The sequence below is a fragment of the Eleutherodactylus coqui genome, chromosome 11, assembly GCF_035609145.1.
Source record: "Eleutherodactylus coqui strain aEleCoq1 chromosome 11, aEleCoq1.hap1, whole genome shotgun sequence".
Taxonomy (NCBI): domain Eukaryota; kingdom Metazoa; phylum Chordata; class Amphibia; order Anura; family Eleutherodactylidae; genus Eleutherodactylus; species Eleutherodactylus coqui.
In genome coordinates this window covers 138,046,807-138,057,441 of record NC_089847.1, presented here as the reverse complement: position 1 = coordinate 138,057,441, position 10,635 = coordinate 138,046,807, and the positions used below count along the sequence as shown (strand labels likewise).

General features: G+C 52.6%; 1 protein-coding gene across 1 annotated transcript; it reads right to left on the bottom strand.

Moving 5' to 3' along the window:
* Positions 1 to 231: 231 nt before the first annotated feature.
* TMEM41B (transmembrane protein 41B) lies at positions 232 to 10,391 on the bottom strand. The gene is made up of 7 exons (XM_066583652.1): positions 10,194 to 10,391; positions 9,095 to 9,212; positions 8,879 to 9,007; positions 7,764 to 7,857; positions 7,048 to 7,152; positions 3,088 to 3,226; positions 232 to 1,754 (listed from the first exon to the last, which is right to left on the bottom strand). Exons 1-7 carry the CDS (start codon positions 10,279 to 10,281, stop codon positions 1,585 to 1,587), a joined length of 843 nt encoding a protein of 280 aa, XP_066439749.1. The 5' UTR covers positions 10,282 to 10,391; the 3' UTR covers positions 232 to 1,584.
* Between the last annotated feature and the right edge of the window lie 244 nt (positions 10,392 to 10,635).

The window sequence follows — 10,635 nt, the reverse complement described above, 5'->3', positions numbered from 1 at the left end:
GGGACTGGTCCGGCACAGCCGCCGCCGCCCCACCAGTCACATACCATTCAGCCAATCACAGGCTTCAGTGAGGACCTTCTTCAGGGCTCAGAGCTGGAGGCGGGGCTCCTGGGGGCGGGGCAGATATTTAATTCTGTTACAGCATTTCCTGTGCCTAAAATTTATATTTTGCCCCAGAAACCCCTTTCATGGTCCGCCACCCCCCTTAAAGCAGACAGAAGACCTCAGCGATCGGATTTCATGGTTTATAGAATTATTCAATCACATATTGAAAGAAATGAGTAAAACGAGACTGTAAGTCACCGGAGGAGGGGCGGCGCGAACACTGCGGAGTCCAATACAAAACATGGCCGACATGGGGGCTGCACTAAAAACAGGAAGGTGCTTTCGGGTACGCTCACATGCCGGAATGTTCCGTGCTGTAAACATCATGGCAGATCTGCAGTTCGCCCCGTCAAAGGGTGAAATCCGAATGTGAAATTTCAAGAAGTGACGGGAAACGTGATTTTCCATGTTAAAATACCGCACGCCTATTAACAGCGCCAAATCAGACGGGGAAAACCACCAATTCTGCTGGGAGTTTAGAGGCGGAGTTTTCCACCATGTGAACATACCGGACGCGGATGTCAATCAACTAATCGTCTGGGCCGCTCTCCAGTGTAGCCGGACAGGGGAGGAAAGGGTGAGCCGCACTGCTCTTACACTTCCTGCGCAGGACCGGGGATCAGCCAACCAGCTGACGACTGATCCGGGAAATAGGTCATCTGTCCAAACTAACCAAGACAACCCCTTTAATTAGCCATCCTCAGGTTAGGTCATCAATAGTTAATTGGTAAGGGTGAGTCAGGCTGGTTTCCAGTGCTAAACTGTCCGGTCCGCTGTCCGTGTCGTTCCCCCCCCCCCCCCATACAGTTCCCCCTCTGATAGGGAACCGCACCCAGTTCTAAGTTTCAGGAGCAAGTTCCCTTAAATTGTAGCTTTAGGACCCTCACTGGCGAAACCCTCAGTCACCGTCCAAGCTGCAGCCGCTCCTGCCACATGGATGTACCAGAGAAATATGGCAGCCAGTAGCCAGCACATGTTCAATTATGAGCCCCTAAACCATTCCACCCTCTCCCGCTGTAATGTACTAGGCTGCAGAGCTTACAATCAGGACAACCATCAGTCTCCGCAGCAGTCCACACCATGCCGTCCCATATGATAGAAAAAAGTCCTACATGATGCGATGCGGAGGAGTTGGGTGATGGTTATAGCGCAGGATCCTTGTCCCGATGGCAGTGATGCCTCCCGCTGGGCAGCAGCCTTCACATTATGCCCTCAGGTTAAATAATTAAATATTAACACTTAAACTGCCTTAAAAAAAAAAATCAGAAAATTATTGGGGCAGACGGCTTCCCTTCCCCCCCATCACCGTCTGCAGTTCGAGCTGCAGGCATGGAGGGAGGCGCGGGAGAAAGGAGAAGAGTTCTAAATAAAATAGCTGCATTTAGTACAAAGGTCCAGAAGTCCTTATATCCACAAATTAAATAAGGTTTCCTCTTCCCGGAGCTTCCGGCGGTGGCGGGCGGCGAACCGGCAGAGAAATCACTCAAATTTCTTTTTCAGTTTGTTCTGGAAAATCGCCGGCAGGATGGAGAGAACGGCGAGGATCATCAGCACAATGACAGAGTTCCAGGAGACCGCCTCGCCCGCTGTGCTGAGTTGGTAGAGCGTTGTGCCGGCTTTAATGGCGACAAATGATGGCGGAGCCACACCTGGAATATAGAGGCGGAGCTTAAGATTACAGGACGCTAGAATACTATACAATTAGTGAGCTATACAGTCATTTACCGCATGTTTCCAGAGCCAAGCAGGTTTATTATACTCCAGAGCTGCACTCACTATTCTGCTGGTGGAGTCACTGTGTACATACATTACTTATCCTGTACTGATCCTGAGTTACATCCTGTATTATACTGCAGAGCTGCGCTCACTATTCTGCTGCAGGAGTCACTGTGTACATACATTACTTATCCTGTACTGCTCCTGAGTTACATCCTGTATTATACTCCAGAGCTGCACTCACTATTCTGCTGGTGGAGTCACTTTATACATACATTACTTATCCTGTACTGATCCTGGGTTACATCCTGTATTATACTCCAGAGCTGCACTCACTATTCTGCTGGTGGAGTCACTGTGTACATACATTACTTATCCTGTACTGATCCTGAGTTACATCCTGTATTATACTGCAGAGCTGCGCTCACTATTCTGCTGGTGGAGTCACTGTGTACATACATTACTTATCCTGTACTGCTCCTGAGTTACATCCTGTATTATACTCCAGAGCTGCACTCACTATTCTGCTGCAGGAGTCACTGTGTACATACATTACTTATCCTGTACTGCTCCTGAGTTACATCCTGTATTATACTCCAGAGCTGCACTCACTATTCTGCTGGTGGAGTCACTTTATACATACATTACTTATCCTGTACTGATCCTGAGTTACATCCTGTATTATACTCCAGAGCTGCACTCACTATTCTGCTGCAGGAGTCACTGTGTACATACATTACTTATCCTGTACTGCTCCTGAGTTACATCCTGTATTATACTCCAGAGCTGCACTCACTATTCTGCTGGTGGAGTCACTTTATACATACATTACTTATCCTGTACTGATCCTGAGTTACATCCTGTATTATACCCCAGAGCTGCACTCACTATTCTGCTGGTGTAGTCACTGTGTACATACATTACTTATCCTGTACTGCTCCTGAGTTACATCCTGTATTATACCCCAGAGCTGCACTCACTATTCTGCTGGTGGAGTCACTGTGTACATACATTACTTATCCTGTACTGACCCTGAGTTACATCCTGTATTATACTCCAGAGCTGCACTCACTATTCTGCTGCTGGAGTCACTGTGTACATACATTACTTATCCTGTACTGATCCTGAGTTATTAGCTGTATTATCCTCCAGAGCTGCGCTCACAGTGCCTGGAGTATCCTGTACAGTAGTGATCAGTGGTGATATATTTCTCTCCAGTCATTACTCCTCTTCCCCACTGGAGGGCGCTCTGGTTACAGCTCTCACCTAGAAATGTTCCCAGGAAGAAGACTTTGAGGGGGACGTTGATGACGGGGGACGTGATGTTGATGAACCAGTTTGGCAGGAACGGCGTTATCCGCAGGAAGATGATGTAATTGATGAGATGACTGCGGTGTCGGTCGACCTGCAGGATATGACCGAAGTGAGGAAACATCAGAGATCGCGTTACACGCAGCGCAGAATACAGTAATCATATTACACGTTAATCTCCTGACTGGGATTAGACCGGTGGGGGCAGCAGGGGGCGCTGTTGGATTTAACTCCTTCAGGTTTCTTTATTTCATGCGGGACGAGACGCATTCCTTTAAAATGGGACCATTTAGGCGCGCGACAATAATTTCAGTGCTTGCGGGAGATCGCGGCTGTAATGGTTATTCCACACGGATGAACGCAGATCATCCGCATAGAAAAAAAATCCGCAACCGCACCTCGCGGCCTTCTCCCCCCTCCCCATTGATTTTAACCTTCACATCCCCAATGCTATTTACGGATGCGCTGTGGATCGTCGCACTGATATGGAGCCGCTGCCATTTGTTTTCCGTACCAACCCGTCCACAAATCAAATCTGCATGCTTAAATTCAGTTGCGGATGCCAATGCCTCCCTACGGGCACCTTGAATTGCAGATCTACTGCGCGGGTCACCCATGCGGATTCCACAAAACAAATCCACTCGGGGGCAGCGGGCCTGAATGTACAGAAAACATTTACAAAAATTTTCAAAGATGGGGGCGAGGATGACCCCTATAGTTGGTCACGCCCTTCCTCCTGAAAGGCAGGCGAGCGCTGGGGGTAAACTGCTGGACGGCAGGGGCTGCACGGCATGTCTTCTCTCCGCCGTGGAAGGTATCCTCCTCTACTTTTGGTGTCGGGGCCGCCCTCCACTGCTTACTTCCTCTTTCCTACTCTGCCCCAGCAGGACTCAGCCATCCCTGTTCTGGGCGCCCCGACTTGCTCACATCTCTGATGCCCGGGTACGATCCCCCCCCCAATCGCTTCTCCTCTTCCATAATCCCAGCATCTCCTTAATAAGCCTCCACTTGGGCACTCTGTCCTCTCAGAGTAATAATGCCAATTCCTCCCTCAGAACGCTTTTATGCCAAGCTGTTTGTGGTGCCCAAGAGGGATGGCACGGTCAGACCTATTCTGGACCTGAAGAAGTTCTACCGCTTTGCCAAGTTCTGTCACTTCCACCCGTAGTCGTTGAGGGCAGCTATATTGGCCATGGCACAGGAGATCCCCTGCCTTCCATAGACCTGAAGGGCACTTCTCTCGTCTCCATGTGTCGAGTTCACCAAGGGTTCCTCCACTTTGCCATTGACTCATCTCATTGCCATTCGGGGGGGGCCATGGCCCCATAGTTTTCACCAAGGTTCCAGGATCGGTGGCGGCTCTCCTCGACTCCAAGATGATTCTGGACCTCCACGACATTTTGGTAAAAGCTCCAACAATCTATACGGTCTTTGGTTCAGGTGGATCAACCACCCCAAGTCCCTCCTCTTATCTCAAGGTTTGATCTTTCTGGTTCTGTCATTCGACAACACGGAGCAGAGTTTTCGTCCCGCATCACCTTCAATCAAAGATGCGCTGCCTGCAGACCCCGCCCCAGTGACCATCTACCATTGCACGAGTCCCGGGGCTTCGAGGTTATCCCATGTGGGCAGTCTTACATGCGGTCTCTACAGTCGGCCATTCTCTCTTGGTGGAACAAATCAGCAAACTGATTTCACCTCCCTTCTGTCCCTCCGTTGGCAGCCGAGGGCATCCGCTCTCCATACACTGGCCTTGGTGAGAGCCTTGAGTATCTACCTCTCTGGTGCTCAGACACTATTGTGATTACATCCGGCCTGAGACACGGCCTACCGGCGTCCAGATCCTTATCTTGTGTTAGATCAGGTCCACGGTAGTGGAGGCCTATGAAGCCACAGGCAGAGCGCCCCCATCAGTGTTACTGCACACACTACTTGGGCAGTAGGCAGCGGCGCCTCCACGTGGGCTTCTCTGCACCTCCTTTAACCTCCATTGGGTGCTGATGCCGCTCTCTTGCAGACGGCTGTAGACCGCCCACATGACATGTCCTTGATGGACTGCTCTGCGACGTCCCATGGTCCCAGGCGGTGTCCCACAATGGAACCTGGGAGCAAAGCAGATTTTTGTACTTACCGTAAAATCTCTTTCTCGTCTTGTTCATTGGGGAACAGCGCACCCCCCCCAAAGTGGGATCAGACGGTGTTCACCTTCTTACTGTGTTCTCGCCCTTGCGGGGCGGCCTCCCTGGCATTGCACACGGCGCTGAGCTCTGTGTCTATCCTACTTACATCCCTGGGTAGCTTGGTGCCGGTAGAAGCTAGCACTTTAGTGTCCGCCTCCTGCTGGCAGTAGCTGCACCCCACACTCTAGGCTGCCCCCCCCCAGTGAATGAGACTTTACGCCAAGTACAACAACGGGTTTTGTTTTTTTCTTAAACAAAAGCTGCTATTTCGTGGCCACACCGCGACCTGTGACCCGTGACCCGTGACCTGAGGCACTGACTGCGCGGTGGGAGGCTCTGGGGCCGAGCTGTACATTTTATTTCTGCCATTCGGGCTGCACATCGCAGTCACTTCTTCTTCAGATTAGGGCGGCCTTCCATCTGGTCTGTTTTACAGCCTTCACTGGGCAGGATAAATATTTGTGATATTTCACTAGTTTGGACTTCCATACACGGCGACACAAATACCAGCGTTATACGGGAGAAATCGGGAGAGGGGCGCTTTTTTTGAACTTTTAATATTTTTTTAATGGCTGAAAAAACTATTACATTTTTTTTTAAGTTATTGAAATTATTTGATCGCTTGTACTATATACTGCAATATACTATACCGCAATACTGAATCATTATACCGCAATACTGCATCATTATACCGCAATACTGCATCATTATACCGCAATACTGCATCATTATACCGCAATACTGCATCATTATACCGCAATACTGCATCATTATACCGCAATACTGACATACTACAATATACTATACCGCAATACTGAATCATTATACCACAATACTAACTTATACTACAATATACTATACCGCAATACTGAATCATTATACCGCAATACTGAATCATTATACCGCAATACTGAATCATTATACCGCAATACTGAATCATTATACCGCAATACTGAATCATTATACCGCAATACTGAATCATTATACCGCAATACTGAATCATTATACCGCAATACTGAATCATTATACCGCAATACTGAATCATTATACCGCAATACTGAATCATTATACCGCAATACTGAATCATTATACCGCAATACTGAATCATTATACCGCAATACTAACTTATACTACAATATACTATACCGCAATACTAACTTATACTACAATATACTATACCGCAATACTGAATCATTATACCGCCATACTGAAGTATTGCAGGATATAGTAATTTTGATGCTGCCTTAATAAGCATGTGTGTGGCAGCCCCTGGGATCCTTCTCCAGGCCGCCATGCTAGTCCATCAGTAACCTCCAACTACGCTGCAGGGGGGTGCCGATTGGGTGTGGGCACCCCCACTGACTGCGGCAACTAGCCATTTAACTGCTGCGATCAGAGCCAACTAACCATGGCAGCTACCAGAAACTGCCGATAGCTGCTGGTTATGGAGTGGACTCGACTCCTGAACCTGCAGGGTGTTTATAGCTGTTCGGTGGTCCTTAAGGCTGTGAGAGGCAGGACATGACTGGTGCTGGGGGGCGTCTGTAGGACACTGTGGCATCACTGCAGCATTTCCCCATCAGACTAGGTGACAATTCTCAGCACAAGAGATCCTGTCAAGACCTCTGCTTACTGTCAGCGGATGGAACATCCTACCTTCTCACAGCTGAGGGGTCGGTACCAATTATTTCTCATGTTTCCGGACTAGTTTGGTCTGACTGCGCCCGATATTTACCTGCTGCGACCACTTCACCACCTTCTCCGTCAGATACTTGTAAACCACCGGCCGTCCAACGAGGTAAGACAACAAGTAGCAGAAGGAGGCGCCCAGACCGGAGCACTGCAAGCAGGGAGGGAAGAGGGAAAGTAAGTGCCCCCTCATCGCAGGAGTCAATGTACAAGGAAACGGCTCTGGATGTGACTGGAGACGCCGTGGGGCGCACGCTCTCCGGGAGTCAGGCGAGATGTTTTACGTGTAATTCGCAGCGAGTCGTCGTCTAGTCAGCATTACGGACCAAAACCGCCCTATGGGAGCGCTAGAAACACGCGGCGAATACGCACGATATACGAGTGTTTACACATGGAGGCAGGAGAGACCCTTTGTTCTTGTGGGGGGGGGGGGCGTGAAATGCGTGCGCGAACAAAAATCAAAAACACACAATAAGGACAAAAATATGAAGTAAATACGAGCGGCTGCGGTGTGAGTGCCGCGGTTCACGAAGAAATAGGTCATATTTTCAATAGAAAAAATAATTAGCACTGCACCGTGAATGGACCCGCGGGCGCCAATTATTTACTAACGGGCGAGATTCCTGCAGACTCGCTGTGAGAATACAATCGCCAATGTAGACATCACCATTTCCTCGCTCGTGTAAGGACGGCCTAAGAGCGCAAGTCCCGCCCATCCAAGCACTGTATACATGAGCCCGCCCCCTGCGCACAAATACTCACCAAGCAGACCAGAAACAGGGCGAGCGGGAAAGGATAGAGGAACCCGGAGAGGATGCTCAGGAAGATGGAGCCGGGGATGGCGAACGTCTGCAGGCTGCGCAGCTCGCCGTTAAGGAGAACAGTCATGAGAGCGGAGGAGACGAGCGGCATCACAGCGCTGGTGAGCCATCAGAGGGCGGGTGCCGCATCCCCAGCGCCCCCGTCCATCCCCGGCGCCCCCCGTCCATCCCCGGCGCCCCCCGTCCATCCCCGGCGCCCCCCGTCCATCCCCGGCGCCCCCCGTCCATCCCGGTCGCTGCCACAGGTTACGTTACCTCTTATTTTGGGGCGCCGGAAAGCCAGATATAAAAACGAATCGCACAAAAATCACTTTTGTTTTTATTTTTTTTCTATTTGTCCTATTGAAACATGCGTTTTTCACAAGTGCGCGGCGATGCGGAGCGGTTACAAAAAACAGAAAAAAAGACCAAAAATAGACAAGGGGTTTACGAATGCGATAACGACCAGCACGCATCAGACCGACCCAGTAAATGCGCCCCGCGCCGCACGCTGTTTTCACGCGCCGAACGCTAAGAGCCCCCGGGGGCGCCGCGCCGAACGCTAAGAGCCCCCGGGGGCGCCGCGCCGAACGCTAAGAGCCCCCGGGGGCGCCGCACGCTAAAAGCCCCCGGGGGCGCCGCACGCTAAAAGCCCCCGGGGGCGCCGCACGCTAAAAGCCCCCGGGGGCGCCGAACGCTAAGAGCCCCCGGGGGCGCCGCGCCGAACGCTAAGAGCCCCCGGGGGCGCCGCGCCGAACGCTAAGAGCCCCCGGGGGCGCCGCGCCGAACGCTAAGAGCCCCCGGGGGCGCCGCGCCGAACGCTAAGAGCCCCCGGGGGCGCCGCGCCGAACGCTAAGAGCCCCCGGGGGCGCCGCGCCGAACGCTAAGAGCCCCCGGGGGCAGAACGTTCACAAAAAACATGAAAAGAATTTAACATAAAACTTCTGCTGACATCAGCGCCGCGCACTTCACTGCGCCCTCCCACAATTCCCTGCACTGTCCGATGGGGGCAAAGCAAACAGCAATGAACGGAATGCTGGTACTCCAGTGAGGACTGACACGCTGCCAGAAGGATACAAGATGTAGGTGGTGAAGTACGCCAGCAGCACCTCCACGTAGAAGGTGTCCTTGTACTTGGACAGCACCTCCCCCAGCGCCTTGGCGTCCTCCATGTCCCGCGGGATCCTTATCTTCTCTCGCTCCTCTCTGGACAGAGAAAGGACAGGCACGTTACACAAAGATGGCGGCCGCGCTGCTTCGGCGAGTTCCCTCCAGCAGGGCGGCGACACTTACTCACTGAGCTGCGGGAAGTTCTTGTAGACCAGGAACATGATGGAGGCGGCGGAGAGGAAGATGGCGACCAGGATGAGCAGCGAGACGCGGGCGGAGCCTCCCTCGGACCGCGCCTTCCCTGCAAGAGGAAAGCCCAGTGTTATCCCTCGGGGAGCGAGTGCAAGCTCTTGTGTCCAGGCAGTCCGTTACAGTGGATCAGTGCCGGAGGCTCACAGTGGATACATTGTAACGAACCCTCAGCTGGGAGAAGCGAGGGGTCAGGAGACAGCAAGGCTTGCATTCACCGACATGAAGCAGAGATCTTGATACGGATAGGGAGTCCCGGGGGCTCGCGGCCGCCATCACTTCATTACCATCTGAAGGCTGAAGGGGACAGACAGAAACCAGGAGCGAAGCAGGAGAGGGGCTGATAACAGAGAGCAAACCACTGCACTCACCTGTCCGACAGCCCCCCTCTAGCTTTATGTGGCTGATAACAGAGAGTAATAGATTTTTTTTCTTGTAGGACAGGCGAGTACAATCTATTGCTCCCCGTTATCAGCCATGTCAGGCTGGGGGAGGGGTGACTGTAGGAGAGGCGAGCGCAGTTCTCTTTTAGCTTGAGCTGGCTGATCACAGAGAGCAGCAGACTGGACGCAGCGCTCCCGGTGACCTTTGCCCTCAGGGCGCCGCGCAGCTTTCTGCTGACACATGATTACAGGTTGTGGATCCGGTTCGGCAGGACGGCGGCGGCGGCTGAGCGCGGTCACATGACCTCCAGCTGTCACAACTCCTGGGACTTGTAGTTCCTCTAGACCGGCGATAATGAGGAAGTCCGGGCCTGCGGGGGAGGGGCAGCCGTTATATGGGGGCCACAGGGGCCCCGACCCTCAGTAGGACTAAAGAGCAAAAGCTGCATTATCCCACCAGTCACGAGTCCAGAAGACGCCCCAAAGCGGGTCACCAGTGGGCAGCGGCCAGAACACCCCAGGGGCACCTCTGATGTCATTACACTGACGTCAGAGGCGATTATCAAACAAAACTAATCAAGGAGGTGATAATCAGAGCCCAGTGACGTCACAGTCCGAGGTTATACACCGCAGGAGAAGCGATTCCCCACCTTCGATCAGTTTCGCTTCCTCTTCCCGGCGGCTGTCCGCTGTGTGCTCCGCCGTGGTGGCGGCTCCTGCGGTCCGAGGTCGGGCCATGACAACAGCGAAGCAGCCGCTCTACTCCCGGCAGCCGGCAAAGCTTCAGCGCTCTGACAGCCGCCACTTCCGCCTCCCCTGTCTCTTACAGCGCCGGCCGGGGATAGCGCGCATGCGCCGGGATCACCATGGTAGCGCGCAGGTGACTGGGACGTCCGGTTGACGCTCTGTACGCGGCCACGCGTCTCCTCTATGGTTATGCGGTAGCTCTCTGTCTTGGAGCGGTTCTCTATGGTACGCTCAGCGTGAGTCACCTTGTGCCATGTGGAGACGGCGGGAGCGGCCAGTACGGAGTGTGCAGCCCGAGGCACCACGTGACCCCCACCAAAAGCCACGGGGGTCGCTCTAGGATGA

Coding starts and splice junctions, on each gene's coding strand:
- TMEM41B (XM_066583652.1), bottom strand. CDS start 10,281: ATGGCCCGACCTCGGACCGCAGGAGCCGCCACCACGGCGGAGCACACA. Junction 9,213..10,193: donor GGAAGCGAAACTGATCGAAG/GTGGGGAATCGC, acceptor TTCCTCTTGCAG/GGAAGGCGCGGTCCGAGGGA. Junction 7,153..7,763: donor CCCTGTTTCTGGTCTGCTTG/GTGAGTATTTGT, acceptor CCCTGCTTGCAG/TGCTCCGGTCTGGGCGCCTC.